Here is a 19,188-nt window from a genome sequence, read left to right as displayed (position 1 = left end):
GATTTGTTTATATACTACAAACACTGTTTGTCACATAATAATGCAGAATAGTTTCTATACTGTAATAAATACTATGTCAATCAGCACTGCATTGTTCATACTTTATTTATCACCTGCTGGAGATGACTTAAAACACAATTTATTGTCGTGATCGTATATTAATGTCTTCGTGTTTGAATAAGTTTCTGTTTTCCTGTGAGCACCACAGCATAGCTGGACGCTTTTGTCCATATTAGGAATATCCTGATATCAGCGCGAGAGCGCGCTCCGGCTTCGAGTATGAATGAAACACACACTGCATGAGAGTTTAGCGCTCTGTGATGTTTATCTCGCTGTATTCTGGGTCCGAATGAAATATCAGGTCATGCGCAGACTATCCTGTCTCTTTGAGTTTGAATCTATATTTATTCACACCAGCTCTTGAAAACAAAGTGATGTCATGCCGCACGCGTTGCTGTTTCTGTGTGGAGTCAAAAAGGTCTAACTCTGTGCCACCGCATAACAAAAGATGTGTTAAAAATTAATGAGAAATATATATATATATATATCTCCGAGTCCTGATCGGGAGGTAATGTCCGATTCCGATCGAGTCTGAAACCACGCGATCGGGCCCGTTTTCCGATCACGTGATCGGATCTGGACATCCCTAATTTAAATTATAATACATTATTATAATTATAATACATACGCAATATATAATGTTATGCAATGTAGAGAATGAAATACAAATAATACAATTTAAAAATCAATCATAAAAGAAACAGCCAACCAGTGCAATGATTTTAACACCATTGTTATATGATCTAATTTACACGTGCCAGTGAGAATTTTTGCAGCCGCATTTTGGACTATCTGCAATCTGTCTCAAATTTTAATTTGAGCTCAATAATATAGCGAGATGCAGTAATCTAATCTCAAAACCATAAATGCAAATCCATAAATTTTCCAAATCTTTCTGGGATAAAAATGGCTTAATCTTAGAGATCATCCTCAAGTTGAAGAAGCTCAATCTGATGATTTCATTGATCTGTTTGTCACAAATATATTACTTCCATAACAAGGATCTTTTGACAAGTATGACTTAAGTGTACTTTTTCACAAGGGATGGTTTATTACATGCAACCTAGAAACTCAACACATTTGTCCTTCACAGCTTTGTTTTCATTTGTGTCAAGCTAAATATGGCATCTACCCTGAATAAAGTCCACATTTGTGTCTTTTTAAAGTAGTTCAGTGAATTTTTTTTAATGAAGTTCTTGTTCAGGGCGACCCTGGGCTTGATGGGGAGGCTGGTCTAAGTGGCCCTGATGGAGCTAAGGTCCGAAAAATACCAAATACATTTTTTTTTAAATGTTTATTTAAAAATGTTTAAACATGTATTTAAAAATGTTAGTAGATGTTATGTTTGTTTGCTTAAGATTCAATGTGTGTTGTTGTCTCTAGGGTGAAAAGGGTGACATTGGTATGGAAGGAGAAACAGGTGAAAAAGGAGCCATCGGATTTAAAGGGACAGAAGGCCGTGTCGGAGATCCTGGCTTGACAGGTGTCAAGGTGCGAAATCAAAGATCATTTTGTCAAGGTTTTCATGTGTATCACACCCATAGTGCTATTGTTTTTGTGGATTTATCAGTGAAAATTAAATAGTTGTGATATTTTGGTTTGCCATATTTTATTTGTAGAAAGTTTTAGATAAGCTTTGAACTGGATTCAGCAGTTTCTCAGCTGGACTGGTGTAAACCGTTTCACTCTAGAGCACTTTATTGCTCATAGTACATGCTTTAAGGTTTTGTTGAAGACAAAGTGATGTTGGATGACAGCAGAGACAAACTACACCTCCTTGTGGTAGTTCTGAATGATTAAAGCCATTAGTCACATTGAATGTGTTCATTCAGAGATGTCTCTCAATTAATTTTTGCAGTGTGTCAACTCTGTAATGTAATTTCAGGGCCCTGAGGGCAAGCCTGGAAAAACTGGTGAGAGGGGAAAACCAGGAGAGAAGGTATTTCATTTATGACATTTTAGTTTACATGGTTAGCCGTCACTACTCTCTCGTCAGTACTTATTATTAGATATCAGTGTGTGTGTGTGTGTGTGTGTGTGTGTGTGTGTGTGTGTGTCCATATGTAAAGTATAAATGATGCTTCATTTCATTTCAGGGCAGCAAAGGTCATCAGGGTCACCTTGGCGAGACTGGACCAATGGGAGAACAAGCTGCCATGGGTTTCATCGGGCCAAAAGGAAACAGAGGAACTACTGGGTTTATGGTAAAAATAAATAAAATGTTTTTGAATGTGCAACATTTTTTTGGCAGACCAAAACGACTTAAGGTCCATTGATTACAAAGGTCTAATGAGGTCACTGAAAGAAGAAATAAAAACAGATGCTTTTCTCTGAAATAGCCTTTCCTTTGCCAGAGATATATTTTAACCATCTTGTATTACAAAATTTACAAACCACAGAAAATGCTGATACTTATGTTATTATACACCAATGAAAATGTAATGTTTAATTGTGTTTCGTTTAGGCAAGAATGGAGTTTCCGATTATGCTATCTGAAGCTAACTCTGATCCCATGGTTATCATTTTCAGGGCGCTCCGGGAAAAATGGGTCAGCATGGAGAACCAGGTTTAGTGGGATATGAAGTAAGTGTTACTTAACATAGACATGCCTTATAAAGACTTTATTTTACCTTAGCAAAAAAATGGTACAAAATCAAAACAGCTGCTCTACTTTATGTGAGCTTCTTAAAGGGGTCGTACTGTATAATGCTTTTTTTAAAGATCATTATTTAGTGTTTTTGGTGTAACAGAATATCTTGACATGCTTTAATGTTCAAAAAAACACATCATTTTTCAAATACTGTACATTACTGTAGGTCTTCTATGCCCCGCCTCGCTCAAAGTCCCTCCTTCTGACAAGCGCAGTCTGCTCTGATTGGCCAACTGACCCAGTGCATTGTGATTTGTCGATCACTCATCGGAAATGTTACACCCCTTTCCATAATAGCAAGTTTCATCTTTCAAAAAAAAAAATGTAAAGACAATTAATAATGTCCTTAGTTTTACCGTCAGTTCAAGCCGAAAGGGGAACAGAGTCGCATGACAGAAACGTGATGAAGCTCGTATGTGTTTGCAGTATACAATCCAGGGACGGTTAAGACAGCTGACTTCACTGTGTGACCCTGTCTCTCTCTCTCTCTATCACACACACGCGCGCACACACACACACTGCACAAAACCCAGCATTTAAACATTCAACAGCATAGTTTAATACTTAGTTTAATACTTAAACTAATAACAAAACATACTTCCAGTAGCGGAGTCAGAAGCGCCAGATTGTCGTAGCAAAGTTAGAATGACCTCCTCTCCTAGGTTCACGAAACGATCGTCCATAAAATGCATTGCTGTTCTGTTGTAAGTAATCTTAAAGATTCCTAAATGCATCTATTTTCTGAAGGCCAAATCAAGTGCTTTTGCTTATGCCTAGATACACACAGCATCTCCCTGACATGGCTGCTTCAACACTAACTGCGGTACTGAAACCATGTCTTTCTTTGCGTGAACATTTGGGCGGCATTATGCAAATATTGCCACATTGTGACGTAGACGTGGGGATGTGTTTGAATGAGCCTTTTTAGGGGGGCATGGCCAAGTCTTAACTATCACGACACAGTGATGCAAGTGCAAGGGGATTTAATGAAAAGATATATAATAGGTCAGACAAACAGACTACAATGAATAATGAAACACAGATGGAGATTGGCAGAGGTGTGGACTCGAGTCATGTGACTTGGACTCGAGTCAGACTCGAGTCATGAATTTGATGACTTCAGACTCGACAAAATGTAAGACTTGCAACTCGACTTGGACTTTAACATCAATGACTCGTGACTTCACTTGGACTTACGCCTTTTGACTCGAGAAGACTTGCTACTTCCCATGAAAACCTGGGAAAAAAAAAAAAAAAAAAAAAAAAAGTGTTCACACGGCCGCGCCGCTCTTAGTGTATCTGCATCTGTGAAAAAAAATGTGCACCACCTGTATGCATGCAGAGAGCACGCACGCTGCCTGCACGACATCCAAATCACTGTAGTCCCACGTTGGTTTGATTCGACAGCATCTAAGCAGGCACATTGAAAGACAACCACTGAAGTGCAACAAGAAACAATGCGCCAGTTGGGAAAATGATACCAAAGATAGTTTCGTTTGGCTATAAAAATTACGAGGTAGTCGACAAAAAACGAGTTGCAATTTACAAAACATGCGGTCGAAGATTACAGATGGAGCTGCCACAACGTCCAACTTTGTTCAATACGGAGCCTGAAGTTGCACAAAGAAAAGGTAAGTTTTGACCTTATCCTTATCGGATGTACCATACTGTATCAACGAGACAGTAAACGCACGTCTCTCTTGCTGGTTCATGCTAACAAAAATAGGGATTTTTGAACCCGGATTATATGAGGTACATGAGTGTAGCACACTCAGATGGAAAACCTCGCCAACATCACATCAACGTCCGTTTTAAAGTACCATTTCTACCTTGCTGCTAGACGGATAAACACAAATGTATATCTCAGTCTCTCCAACACACATGAGACAAAAACTGGCCATTGTTTTAGTGCAATATGCTGTTGAAATAAAAGCATTTTTTGCAAAAAATTTAATTTTCCTTTTTTTTTATTGTATTTTATTAATGTCATTGTATAAATGAGGTTTAAATAAATACAAATCTTACAGACATACATGATTTGTATAAATTTTATTTCTGTGGTAAGAGGACTTGAAATGACTCGAAACTAAAATGGTAGGACTTTGGACTCGACTTGAGACTTGTTGGCTTTGACTTTTGACTCGACTCGGGACTTGCCTCATCTTTGACTCGACTTGACTCGGGACTCGAGGGCAAAGACTTGAGACTTACTTGTGACTTGCATAACAATGACTTTGTCCCACCTCTGGAGATTGGCGACGATCACAAGCTCTGATGATGGATGACGCAGGGAGCTCAGTGGACAACAGTGATAATCCTCAGTGATCCAGTGCTGTAATCCCAGTGAAGGTGCTCATGATTCCGGTGCAGGGAACAAGAAGACACGACGAAGAACAACAAAGGGAATCCACGATCCAACACAACCAGGGGAACAGAACGGAACACAGGGAAGAACCACAATGATCTGACAACATGAGACACCAGCTACTGCACTTAAATAGACACACACAATGGGACGCAGGTGGTGCTGTAATCAGACGTGATCAAGGACCACGCCCACAGACCCACACCTGCACACTAAACAAGCCGATAGAGAGACAGCGAATTCATGAACCGTGACATTAACTTTGATAAAGAATATCTCTTTGGTTTTGAGACTTTAGTCTTTGCAACTTTACAGATCTCCACAAGCACCAAGAGCTTGTAATACTCCAAAAAGAAAGGAAAATTTTAAATCGCATCGTATGACCCCTTTAATTTACTAAGCCTTGTTAGAGTTAGTTAACTGTTTTTAAGCATTCAATTGGTTCCATACTCCACTATTTCTTCTTTTATTTCCTCATTTACTGCAGGGTCATCAAGGACCACAAGGTCCAATGGGATCCCCAGGACCAAAAGGTGACAAGGTAAAAAATTTAAAGGCCTTATAACCAGAATGTCATTTAACAGTTTTCTTTGTATTTGTATAACAAAAACAAACAGTCTTTTTCCAAAAATCCAAATTAATTTGGGAATTAATGTAACCTTAGCATATCCATAGCACAAGGTCAAATTTATGCCAGATTGAAAAATCCAGAAATCAATACTGATGAATTTCTATGCTTTTCAGGGAGAGCCAGGTGAAGATGGGAAGGTTGAAGGTCAACCTGGTCCTTTAGGTGACATCGTGAGTCAGTCCACTCGATTTATTAAACATTTTTGCCTTGTTTTATAAAAATTCTGGATGCCAACCAACTCAGTAAAGCCATTTCTGTGATTAGTAGTAAAACTCCATCACATGCTTTCAGATGGAGTGGCATGTAGTACACAGAGCCATAGATCACTGACAAGCTACGCAATATCGTGTTCATAATTGTGCGACTCATCTGTGATTATGAATGTGATATTGCGTAGCTTGTCAGTGAACTACAGTTTTGTGTATTAAATGCTGCTCTATTTGAAAGCAGGTGATGGAGATTTACTACTTATCACTGAACCGGCTTTACTGACGAGATGCGCATGATAATGGCATGGAATTTATTGTGCAGCCCTATGCCAGCCTGATCAATGTGTTTGGATTTCACTGGGGTTTAGGGACCTGTTGGCAACAGAGGAGAAAGGGGACAGCCAGGTGCCCCTGGATACCCAGTGAGTTTTGATTTTAGAAATATATTTTTTAGACAATTCCAAAATAGATCACTAATTAAATATACATTCTATGTCAATTTTGAATCTCGATTTGCCAATCTCAAGGGTCATGAAGGTGTTCGTGGGGAAAGAGGAAACCCAGGGGCTCCTGGACTCCCTGTGAGTGTATCTACCAACAATGACATCTCTCTACTGTTATAGTTTTATTCATATTTTCAGTTAGATTTTATTCTTGTATTTTTTGGTGATTTTGTTGTGTATTTTTGTCATTTTTATTTTTTTTATTAGTTTTTAAATATATCTGTGTTATTTTTTTATGAAGTTTTAGTTTATTTAGTTCATTTATTTAGTTACTTAAACTAAAGTTAAATGAAAAATGTCGCCTTGGCAAATACCTCAAAAAATAAATCTAGTACGTTTTGTACTATGTTTATTTCATTAGAAATAATCAAAGTATTTTTTTATGTTTTTAGTTTTCATTTTAATTAATAATAACCCTGCTTTAAACTGAGCTATAATATATATATTTTCTTCATATTATTTTCTTTGTCTATAACCACAGGGAAATGCAGGACCAAAAGGTTTTCCAGGGCCTAAAGAATCTAAAGGCAATAAAGTAAGACTTTACCAAGACAAACAGATTGTGGATTTTGTTTTGTTTAAATATAATGCACAAATATGGCTACTATTTTAAACCATACAATATCCATCTCAAGTGAATAACTGTTTTTTTAGGGTGCAAAAGGCAAGAAGGGTCCACGTGGTGAATCTGGAAATCGAGGCTCTGCTGTAAGTATTTCTCACATCATAACAGAACCTACAGCTGATGTTAACATAAACAGTTGTGTTTCTCTCATAGGGTCCTGTTGGTCTCCCTGGCCCCAGAGGAGTTGCTGGTCGTGAGGGTCTTGAGGGTGACCCTGGGGTAGAAGGAGCCCTTGGGAAAGATGGAGTTAAAGGAATGCCAGTAAGACAATGAATGTAATTCTCAATGTTTTCAATGTAACACTTGAAATCGCCCAGGTGTGTTTTGTTGTTTGTGATGTTTTGGTTTGTTTTTTCCCTGTTATTCACATTAGGGCGAGCATGGAAGCGATGGGGAGGTTGGTCTGCCTGGAAAACCAGGTCCTCAAGGAAACACAGGTGCACCAGGTCTACCAGGAATTCAAGGCTCCTTTGGGCCAAAGGTACCTTGCTTGTATGCATATGGTGTTACATATAACTGTTTTTATGTTTGTGTGTCATCATTCTCTGCATCTGTAACAGTATTAACTGGTTTTAGCTGAAATATTTCTCGATGTTCTGACTAAGGGTGAAAGGGGCATCCCTGGCCAAACTGGAGCTCCAGGCAAAAGAGGATTTAATGGGGGAATGGGATTTCCTGGAAAACAGGGTGACCGAGGGGTCAAAGGGCAACCTGTAAGTATTGCTTGATCCATTCGAAATATGAAAAACACACCAATGAATAGATCTTTAGTGATTTTAGTCCAAAATCATTCTAGTAACGTTTCTTATTATCATCATTATTGAAAACAGTTGCATTGTTTTATACATGTAGAAACTGTAATTATAAATGCTTTATAAATGTCTCATTTGATCTGTTACATTTGATCAATTTATTTGCATCTTTGCTGTATAAAAGTATTAATTTGGCATTAAACTTTCTAAATGGTAGTTTTCAGTCTATTTAACAGTTGATGAATAAATGATAATACATTTCTTTAACACTTCCTAAAGAATAATTTCATATTCTATTCTACTACTGTTATCTGTTTATATTTTTCATCTATTTATCGTCAGTTTATATTTTTCTTTAGGGTGATACTGGTGAACAGGGATTTCCTGGAGTTCTTGGAATATTTGGACCAAAGGTAAACTTTCTTCTTGCACCACCGTCAGCATACACACACTAAAAAATGTTGGGTTAAAAATAACCCAACCTGTAACCCAACTATGGGTTGGTATAGCACCTTCCCATCTATGGGTTATTTCAACCCAACCCATTGGGTTAAAATCCTGTTGGGTTAAAAGTTACCCAACAGTTGAGTTAATTATTTATATTAATTAACATCAGTATTTTTATTAAAAATGACTTAATACAACCATATTTTGAAACTACTTTGTTGTAAATTACAGATTTTATTTTACTATGCAAATAACACATTTACAAATATATTTTAAAATATTTTATTTAAACGTACAAGAATGTGTAAAAATACAACTGACATTTTCAAGATGTACAAATGTGTAAATTCATATTCATATCAAAACACACAACGTGCAAATACAGTTCACAGCTGTGGCCTAATGTTTAGAGATTTGGACCTGTAACCCGAAGGACGCCGGTTCAAGTCTCTGTGCTGGCAGGAGTTGTAGGTGGAGGGAGTGAATGAACAGCGCTCTCTTCCACCCTCAATACTCATGGCTTAAGTGCACTTGAATAAGGCACTGAACCCCCAGTTGCTCCCCGGGCGCTGGATATGGCTGCCCACTGCTCCGGGTGTGTGTTCACTTCTCACTGCTGTGTGTGTGCACTTGGATGGGTTAACTGCAGAGCACCAATTCCGAATATGGGTTACCATACTTGGCAAATATTACAACTTTCAAATAAAATGAACCTAACATATAATAATAAAACAAAAAATAATCATAAAATCAAGTAATAATAATAAAAATATACCAGCTGCTGGACCTACTGCTGATCAATAAAATAAAAATGTTTTTTACTGATTACAAAATACAACGTTTTTAAGGAGGAGACAGTGTGCAGAAGAAACTATTAAAGACTGTGTGTTACAAAAACTCTCAAATATGAGCAGAGGGCTTTGGGTAGTAGATGTCATATACAAAGAAAAGTTTGAAACACAGATCGACTGCTTGTAGTATCATCTTCTGTTCCATCGCCTCCCCGTTTAAAATAATAAAAACTTGGGAGGAGTTTTCCTTGTCACCAAGCAGCAGGACATGTGGATTCTGGCTTGTCTCATGATTTAAGTACAGTAATAATTAGTGCCAACCTTAAAAGAATTTTTTAAAAAAAGTTCAGTTAACATGCATTGTGATGATATTTCATTGATACACCTCACTTTACAAATTAGTGAATTTAAACGAGTTAAAAGCTATAGCGAATTTAAATTGGTTAAAGTGATAATTCACCCATAAATTAAAATTCTGTCATCATTTTTTTCAAAATATCTTCTTGGAACGATTTGTATTGTACAACCTGTGTCTTATACAAAATAAATAAAGGTGACTTGATTACACAGGGCACTGTAATTTTAAGTGTTGCTTTTACAGGTTGAATATCAATGAAAGACCGCTTCATTTCCGTGTATGATGTGCACACCATTTTTCCATTTGTGTGGTATGGTGCAGACAGCAGGAAGGGTTTTAAAGACAATTTCTGCACGAAGGCCTTTAAATGACAAAAGTACAGAGAAAGCACAAGTAAAAAAAAAAACTAAGCTTACAGTTTAAATTTTTACAGTCTTTGTGGAGATCTACTATCATTTGCACTAAGAGACAGACTAAACCAGTTTTCACTCCCTCCAGAAAATTTGTGTCAATATTTGCAGCTAATGTGAGTAAATTTAACTACCCTCTACCCTTTGACTGATTTGGACTTGTAGGGAGGAACAAAAGTACACTGTAAATGAAAGGAAGCTTTGTTGGACGGAATGCAACAATACACTTACTGTATTTCACCTCATTTTTCTTTTTTCATAATTTTTAGAAGTCATTGGTCTAAGTAAAAATGAAAACTTATGTATCATTAATTTAAATAGGTTACTTAACTTGAAATGTTTCAATTAACAGGCAGAAATTCTATTGTTGCAATTTTTCCTTCACGAAAAAGTCCATTGTCTAAAACATAAGTATAAACACATTTAGTACAACACATTTAAAAAACGTGTCAATCAATCTAGCTTCATAAGAGAAATTGCTGCAATTATAGGGTATTCTGATAGATGCATAACACTATTCAATATGAATAAACCATAAAAACACTTACTGTACAATTAATTAGTGCTGGTGCGCTAAGATGAATATGGCTTCTGTTTTACGCTCCCCTCTTAAAGGTTGGTTGTAGGAGTAATGTTAACGTTAAGTAAATTTGGGGCACTGATATAAATTTCCGCTAAATTTCTGCTAAATTTCCTGAAAGAGTGGATTGCCTCATGACTGCGCGCTTTTCTTTCGTCTGGGTTTTGAACTTTTATAACAGAAAATTGCAGGTTTATTCAAACGATTCTCGCGGAGTCTGTTGTCTGTTGCATGACTGATGTGTGAGCTCAGCTCCCTCGAGGAGCTTCATTCACTGGTCCAATCCGATAAATGGTCCGTGCGGCTTTTCTAGCTTAATTCTAATGATTTCATCAAACTTTCACATTTCACCAGATATTTTTATCAACTTTAAGTAATGCTTGTCTAAAAAGTTTTGCAGCTAATCTTTTAATGTATTAATGCTGGCGAACAAACAGGAATAGGATTCCTCTCTGGGGGAAACAAATGGACTAAAGGGAATAAAAACTTTTGTAACGTATAAAAAAATAATAATTAACGTATCAGACACATTACTTAATGTTATAACAGTTATATACATCATACGATTATATTAACAGTTACTTACCCTTCATAATCATTCAGGCTGCAGCTTATGTCCACGCTGAGTCGCTGACTGGACCGTTAAAATTTGAACCGGAGTGAAGCGGGAAACATATTTAACCCAACAGTTGGGTTATAACTAAAAATAACCCAACGACGAAAAAAAAAATGACCCAACAAATTTTAAGATTACCCAACACATTGACCCAATATGTGTAACCCAACGGTTGGGTTAAAAAAACAACCCAACGTTTTTTACTGTGAACAGTACGGAAAGTCAACTTATGTTTTGATGATCAAAATGTATCCTTTTTGCTTTAATGTAATTGAATGATTAATATAATTATCTTATTATGAATGATTTTTTTTTCTTTCTTCAAAATGTAATCATTTCCTCAATGTCCTTTTTTAACTGGTGTTACCAGGCCCATTTTAAACTGCCATATAGAGACCTATATACCTATATATTTGTTCTAGGTAAATATCCTGTTTTACATGGCAATTTCCCATTATAGAAGAAAAATGGTTTCTTCTGTATTCTGAGGATATTCAAATTAATAACTGTTTTACCAAAACTATCAAAGAGACTGATAGATGCAATGATTACAACACAGATCGAATCTATTTAAGTAACGTTTTTAGGTTTTTAATAATATGTAAAGATGCTTACATTAAGTAGATCAGTGAATGGTGATAAACAGTATAAATTGAAAGGAAAGTGTGCCTTCATAGCATATGCCAAAATCCAATTAATCAGGCAAGCAGTTATTTTACTTTAGTTTACTTTAATGCTAAGCCTTCAAGCCAACAGTGTCAGGGTTCGGGGCTAATCACCTGCCTTTTGGGGTTGTGAATGTGTGTTTGGATGGTTTGACAGCTCACCGCGTCTGCCTGTTTGATTTGAGTTTCCCTCCTTGTTTCTCCGTTGTTAACCTTAATTGTTTGCCACCTGTTCTCAATGCTCTTCTAATTTTTTCCCTTTATAATTCCCTGTTTTTCTCTGTTTGTTGTCAGACTGTTGTAACTCTTACCAATAGCTCGAGCTGGTCTGTGTACTCACCTTGTCTTGTCTTGTCTTCAGGCTCCAGTGTCTTTTGCTGTTTTGCTCTGCCTCTTGTTCTCACTAATGCAGTACTCCTAGAACATTCCAGCTCTCATTTCTCTGGGTCCCGGCTGTCGAACGAGTTAAACTGTGAAACGATACTCATCTGCCTTGTTTCATCTGCTTTCAATAAAGCTCAGTGTAAACCCGCAACTGAATCCAGCCCGTTTCACCTGACAAACAGTGCAAGCTGGCATTTCATTACAGCTGTACAAGCACTATAGCTTAAGATGAAAAATAGCATCTTTAAGCAGCTTTAAGAGGGCTAGTCAGACAATATAACCAAGCAAAAACTGTGGTGTAATGATTTTCTGTATTCCGATATTGTAAGGCCAAACAGTTATGACCAAAGTGTTTCTGTCATTCACAGGGGCCTCCCGGAGACCTTGGCCCAGTGGGTATCCAGGGCCCAAAAGGTCCTCAGGGTTTAATGGTAAGTACCACAGTGAGCACTGTCCTGAAAACCTGAATGAGATGGATGAAGAGTTCTTGATCAGCAACTACTGTAGGTGTTTCTTCTTTTAAGGGTATGCAAGGAGCCATCGGACCTGTTGGTATCATTGGTCCCAGTGGTAACCCAGTATGTATGATATGAGTCACTTAAGAAAGCTTGATGGTGGTTTTTAATTAGGTGCATACTCTGAAAAACACCTTTTTTTCCTCTCTTTGTATTAGGGACCACAAGGAGACAAAGGAAATAGAGGGGAAATGGTAAGAATCTAGCAGGAACAAAATCTGGGTGATTTCCAAGTGAATTCACGGTTGCAAAGGGTTACCTACTAAAAAAATTTAATTTTATGTTTCTCCTTTTATTTTAAACAGGGTGTTCAGGGACCCAGGGTATGTTTCCCCAAATGCCCTTCAAACTTACTAGCCTTTTTACATTTGGATGAATTAAGTGGTACTATTTAACCAACATGAAAAAAATTATTTTCCTTCTCCACTAGGGACTTCCAGGTCCTCGTGGACCACCTGGACCTCCAGTAAGAAGTCTTGAAGCATTTTAACAACCATGTGAACTTTATGTTTCATGCTTGAGTTGCATTTAGCTGAAGCTGATTGTAATCAATGCTTTCTGTTTCTTTATCTCTCTTTGGTTTATAGGGGCTTCCTGGTGTATCTTTTTCTCATGTAAGTATGCCTTGTATTGTACAGTAGGTGGCCAATCGGAGTGTGCTTTCTACTGCTGCGAGCGCCGCCGCGATTGCTAAGTGCATTTGCAGCTTTGACCGCTGAGTGGCACTTTAACCACAAGTTATCATTTACTTGCTTTTATACAGTCTAAATAAAACCATAAAAAACATGCAGCCGCATTTAAATGCAAGAGTGAATATTATTCCTTAAAATACAAGAAATTGTTCCGTGGCGTGGATGTTGCTGAATGTGATGCGCAACATTTATTCTTATTTGTCTACATATTTTTTCTTCATTACAAATCTTTTTTGGTTTTATTTTTTATAATTGCATGTAAAAAATAATTAACTTTGTAATGCATATGCAAAATGTGAAACTGCAATCTTATTCGCAGTCTGTAGCATTTTATAAGTATTTGTACAATAATATTTAACTTTACCTGCTTTGTATCTTTATCATTTAATACAAAAGAGATTTATTAAAAAAAGTTTATAAGAGTCATGCATTCATTTAATCTTGATCAAGAAAACTAATGATCAATGATTTGGAGCGACATCGGTGTTTGATCACTTTATAATGTCAAATTGCATTCAATTTACAGGTTATAACTGCATCTGTCTTGGTTATAGACTTTTGGAGATTTTAGAGAACATTTAAGATTTATTATTAAATAAATAAAATGTCTCCTTTTTCACAATTACCAGGCTACTTAATGTGTGTGAGTGCGGAATATATTAAGGCCCATTATGGATTAGACTGTGTTAATATGAATGTGTGATTAGTTTATAATGACTTAAATAGTAACTACTAGTAACTAAAAAATCATACATGAGGGGCAGCCTCACGTAATTAAATAACAGGAATTAAATTCCCTCTAGACATCTTTGTTAAAGTTTTTAAAGCATTTTATGCGTTTGCATAAATTCTGCTTTCAGAACGGTCCTTAATACAACATAAGAAAATTTTATAGTTTTGGTAGCACTTTATTTTACAGTCCTGTTTCTCATGTACATACTATGTACTTATTATAGTAATTACAATAACTATGTAATAACCAGTGTTGGGGAAAGTTACTTTTAAAAGTAATGCCTTACAATATTGCGTTACTCCCTAAAAAAGTAACTAAATACGTTACTTAGTTACTTTTTATGGAAAGTAATGTGTTACATGTGTTACTTTTTAAATAAGAGCAGGGCTTGATTGTTTTAATATAAGAAGTTCTATTTATAGCAAATGTAAAAGCCCTTTCACACCAAAAAGTGTAATGAATAAACCTCAGGCTGAAGGAAAAGTAAATTCACGTCTGTACAGTAGAACACAGGAGAAGAAGGTTCAACACTCTTCAGCAATAAAAAAAACAATGAAGCACAATTGTTAGTTTATCTAATGTCATTTTTTAATTATTAGTATGGTTGAACTGGATCATTAAAGGTCAGCAGCAAAGACACTGTTAATAAAATGGGAATAGATACATTTGTGTTATTTAATATATTTAGTTATTGCAGGTTTGCGTCATATTCTGAGTTTGCATTTCACTGTTTTGATTAATTTTGATGAATAATAAATCTGTTTTGTTTTTTGTTTTTTTGTGAGTGGGATGAATTAATGCACATTCACATTTAGTCTAGAACTACAGTAACATGTTCACACAGCGCACACAACGCCTCCATACTTCCGATTTCTCCCAATATGGGAACAGGAGGCTTGTCAGTCAAAAAATGGGAATACAAAGTAACTGGCGTTACTTTTTTGAAAAAGTAACTCAGATATTTTCTTGTAAATTAAAAAGTAATGCGTTACTTTACTAGTTACTTGAAAAAAGTAATCTGATTACGTAACTCGCGTTACTTGTAATGCATTACCCCCAACACTGGTAATAACTAAGTACTAACCCTGAACCTACCCCTAAACCTAACCCTACCCCATGTAGTTACCTTGTATTACCAGAACTTTCTTAGATAAATACACTGTAAGTACACCATAAGTAAATGTTAGTACACGTACTGTAAAATAAAGTGCAACCGTTTTGATGGTTTTCATAATGACTGTTCAATAACCATAACATGTAGTAAGAGCCTTTGTGTAAGAGCCTTTTTTTTTATTAACTTTTTAAAAATACATTTTAGATAAATGTTCCTGTTTTTAAGGATGCTATAATTTTATATTATAAAGTTATTTTTGTTTTATTTAGTTATTTGATCTCAGTTTGCAAAACATAATTCCAGTAAGTTTGCAAACTGTCCCTTTGCCCCACGTGGCCCTGCGGCGGTGGAAAATGCGGCGGTATTAGTCATTTTGGTTGGCCACTTACTGCATATCTTTTTCTAAAGAAATTGAAGTTCATGACACTAAAAGTTCTTGATAGAGCTAGAGCATCTTTAAGCTACAGGTGCTATGATGTATATGTACAGGGGCGAACTTAAGAGGTGCGCAGACATGAGCAAAATGTAAAAAAAATGCTTTGGGTAAATAAGTGCTGCCAGTTGCAGAGCAAAACACGAAACTGTGATTTCTTTTCCTGACACACTTTACAGCAGCATGAAAACCAGCAGTGCATATACTGTTCTTACTTCCCGACAACTCGCCAAAATAAAAGTTTGCTGATTTTAGGTTTGAAAATGTTGAAAATGTATATAATAAATAAAACTGTAAAACAGAAAAAAGTTGAAGGGATAGTTCACCCAAAAATGAAAATTATTTAATTAATTACTTAAATTAATTAACAACGCCCTTACTATGTTTCTGTGCCTTGATCATGGTAGTACCTTTGCTGCCAGTGGAGCATCAGAAAGCTCTCGGATTTCACCACAAACACCTTAATTTGTGTTTCCAAAGATGAAATGGATTATTGGTTTGGAATGACATGAGGGTGCGTAATTAATGACCAAATTTAAATTTTTATTTAATAAGTATTTTTATTTTAAAATATAATAGTATTATCACACCTTATTTATGTTGTTATTAAGAAGTTTACAAACTAAATATAGTGCAATAATACTATAATTACTATTGTTTACTACATTAAAAAAAAGAATTAAGGTACACTTCCAAAAATTATTTAAAAACCTGTCCTGAATTTAACTGGTTATTTCATCATATAAAACAACCAACCAATGCAAAAAGTGCTCTTTATACTTGACCGCTTGTCTACTTACATGTTTTTTACTGAAGTGTACAAGTTGTCATTAAGACCACAGGTGTGTGTAGAATTTTTAAAAATACCGTTACTGTCCACCAACAGTGTTGGTCATCTTACTTGAAAAAAGTAATTAGTTACAGTTACAAATTACTTCTCCCAAAATGTAATTGAATTAGTGACTCAGTTACCACATTGTAAAAGTAATTAGTTACTCAGCTAAGTAACTGTGACATTATTTTTTATGTTCTATAACGCTATTACGTCCTATAACATCTTTAATATATAAGATGTTTATATTAACTGATTGAAGAATAAAAACACTATAAGTATTTTAGAAAATGTTGTATTTATTTGAACTCAATAGATTGCAGCCTGCCATATGATATGCATAGAAATAAAAACATATAAAAAATAAATATTGAAAATAAAATTCAAGTGCAAAATTAAGACAAACAAATTTAAACTTGGGTAAAAAGAAACAAAGGGAAACCTGGCCATTAGTGCAAATCTCTGTAACTGTATATTAGGCCTAACGTTACTGCGCAATAAACAGTATAAATACTATCCAACTCATATGGTGCGTTCACAACAGACGCAAATAGAGCGTCTGGTGCGAGTGATTTCAATGATAAGTCAATACAAAAATGCGAATAGACAACCTCCGAGAATCACATTTTTAAATAAATGCTGTCTTTATATATATGCTGTCCAACTACTTGTTGGATTTATTCGCGCAAGTCGCGTCTGATGTGAACACAGCATTAAATATTCAGTACAGTAACGTAAGCATGTGTTGATGTGAGTTGGTTCATAAGATTTGAGTTGCTTGAGGCAGACGTGGATAAAGTCTTTTTTCCTGGGCATAGCGTGCATGTTACAGAAACATTCTTGCCTTTAATTCCTGGTACTTGGTTTTTTCAGAGCGTGCAGTGAGACAGCGTGAGCAGGGCACCGCCCACCCAGCCAATCATCATCGGATTTGCAACGGTGTCAGGCAGCTGATGTGTAGCCACTAGCCAAAGCATGACACCTCGCGCTTTATTCAACCAAATTGTAGTAACGCGACACTTTACATTCTCAGTAAAGATAACGGCGTTGCAACGATGGGAAAAAAAAATTAATTAGATTACTCCGTTACTGAAAATTAAACTCCGTTAGTAACGCCGTTATACTTAAACGCCGTTACTCCCAACACTGTCCACCAATGATAAAAATAAAAACAACAACACCTACTTGACAGCTGATACGCCACATATTATCAATTGATTAAACGTGATCTAATATACTTTTTTATATTAAAATCAGTTTACTTTCAACTTCCTTGACATTCCTGCTCTACTTTGTCATCTCTTAGGAAAATGAGGCTCTTGGTGCTGCTTTACATGTTGTTATGGATTCCCGCTCTACTTTACGGTCCGAGGTAAGTGCCAACCGTGTTCAACATACTTTTAATTTAATTTGAATGCATAAACAATCATAAATTACAAACATTTGTTTTTATACATTTTATACAGTCAATTTCATGGCACCGATTAAAAGTTAGATAAGGAACATTAACATTATGTCAGGACATCATAGACCTGACTTTGTTTCATCCCAATCTACAGACGTATGAAGACACTGAGCTTCTAATGCTGGACCAGGGAACCCAGATCTTAAAGACTCTTCACTACCTCAGCTCTCTAATCCACAGCATCAGGAATCCTCTGGGAACACAGGAGAATCCTGCCAGAATGTGCAGAGATCTGTTTGAATGCGAGCACAGGTTGAACGACGGTGAGACATTTCTAAGACATTGTCATCATTGTACATTTACTTGTTTTATCACTAAAGCTACATCAACACCACCAATTATGGACTCATTCATTTTGTTTTTATTTTGTATTTAACTTAAGGCACTTATTGGATAGATCCTAACCTGGGCTGCTCTTCTGACAATATTGAAGTGACCTGCAACTTCACCAGTGGAGGTCAAACCTGCCTTAAGCCAGTCGCTGTTTCCAAGGTCTGTAAAGCTGACAACTAGCCATTATGAGTGACATTATGAGCAGGATTGCACTGAATCTGAACCTGCAGAACACTGATTTCTGTTCAATTGAAATGGCCATAATTCAGCAAACTCTGCTTTCGTGTCCATTTCCTTACAAAATAGTTCAGTGAAAATATCAAGATTTCTTCTCCTTTATGTGATTATTTCTTTCCTGAAGTTGGAGACTGGAGTGAGTCTGATCCAGATGAACTTCATCCACCTCCTGAGCTCTGAAGCAGTGCAGATCATCACCATTCACTGCCTGAACGTCTCTGTTTGGGCAGCAGGGGACTCCAAAACACCTTCCTCTAGTGCGGTGTACTTTAAAGCCTGGAACGGACAGATAATCGAGTCTGGGGGATTCATCGAGCCTGAGCTGATAAAGGATGATTGCTGGGTATGCCTAAAGTTATATCAAAAAACACTTTTGTTTTCTAGTGAATAACTTTTTATTTATTGTGTAGCTCAGGACTCCCAAACAGGGGTTTGTGAGCTAATAAAAAAACTAATAATTAATTTAAGCAAATGTAAAATTAAACCAGCTATAGTCGGATGCACTGTGTGTTTCAGTAATAAACTGCTAAATTTGTCCACGTGCTGCAAATTTAACATTAGCATTTGGGAACGCAACGTGCACTATTGTTTACTTTATTTGCACAATCACATAATTGAACCTTTAACAATTTTACTGCTTTTCACCAGTATTTCACCAGAATTAGTATTGTAACTTTTGTTTGATTGATAATTTTTTTTATTTTTAAGTACAATTGTAAATTACACAACTGTAATATATATATATATATATATATATATATATATATATATATATATATATATATATA

The 19,188-nt window shown here is 36.1% G+C and overlaps 1 protein-coding gene across 2 annotated transcripts in view; it reads left to right on the top strand.

Annotated features, from left to right (window-relative positions):
* LOC132140948 (collagen alpha-1(XXVII) chain B-like) overlaps positions 1-19,188 on the top strand; it is a 100,580-nt gene that overhangs the window by 79,399 nt on the left and 1,993 nt on the right. Inside the window, exons 36-60 of one of the 2 annotated variants that reach the window (XM_059550044.1) lie at positions 1,265-1,318; positions 1,444-1,551; positions 1,946-1,999; positions 2,157-2,264; positions 2,590-2,643; positions 5,563-5,616; positions 5,820-5,876; positions 6,284-6,337; positions 6,443-6,496; positions 6,900-6,953; positions 7,073-7,126; positions 7,197-7,304; positions 7,417-7,524; positions 7,649-7,756; positions 8,155-8,208; positions 12,415-12,477; positions 12,571-12,624; positions 12,720-12,755; positions 12,867-12,884; positions 12,992-13,027; positions 13,149-13,175; positions 17,672-17,737; positions 17,925-18,093; positions 18,213-18,322; positions 18,525-18,743. In XM_059550044.1, coding sequence (XP_059406027.1) covers positions 1,265-1,318; positions 1,444-1,551; positions 1,946-1,999; positions 2,157-2,264; positions 2,590-2,643; positions 5,563-5,616; positions 5,820-5,876; positions 6,284-6,337; positions 6,443-6,496; positions 6,900-6,953; positions 7,073-7,126; positions 7,197-7,304; positions 7,417-7,524; positions 7,649-7,756; positions 8,155-8,208; positions 12,415-12,477; positions 12,571-12,624; positions 12,720-12,755; positions 12,867-12,884; positions 12,992-13,027; positions 13,149-13,175; positions 17,672-17,737; positions 17,925-18,093; positions 18,213-18,322; positions 18,525-18,743 — 1,881 coding nt within the window. Of the gene's footprint in view, positions 1-1,264; positions 1,319-1,443; positions 1,552-1,945; positions 2,000-2,156; positions 2,265-2,589; positions 2,644-5,562; positions 5,617-5,819; positions 5,877-6,283; positions 6,338-6,442; positions 6,497-6,899; positions 6,954-7,072; positions 7,127-7,196; positions 7,305-7,416; positions 7,525-7,648; positions 7,757-8,154; positions 8,209-12,414; positions 12,478-12,553; positions 12,625-12,719; positions 12,756-12,866; positions 12,885-12,991; positions 13,028-13,148; positions 13,176-17,671; positions 17,738-17,924; positions 18,094-18,212; positions 18,323-18,524; positions 18,744-19,188 lie in introns of those variants that run through there. The other variant, XM_059550045.1, reaches the window with a different exon arrangement.

This window comes from Carassius carassius, chromosome 5, assembly GCF_963082965.1.
Source record: "Carassius carassius chromosome 5, fCarCar2.1, whole genome shotgun sequence".
Lineage (NCBI taxonomy): Eukaryota > Metazoa > Chordata > Actinopteri > Cypriniformes > Cyprinidae > Carassius > Carassius carassius.
The sequence above is the reverse complement of the archived record's forward strand: the minus strand, read 5'-3'. Positions and strand labels throughout refer to the sequence as shown.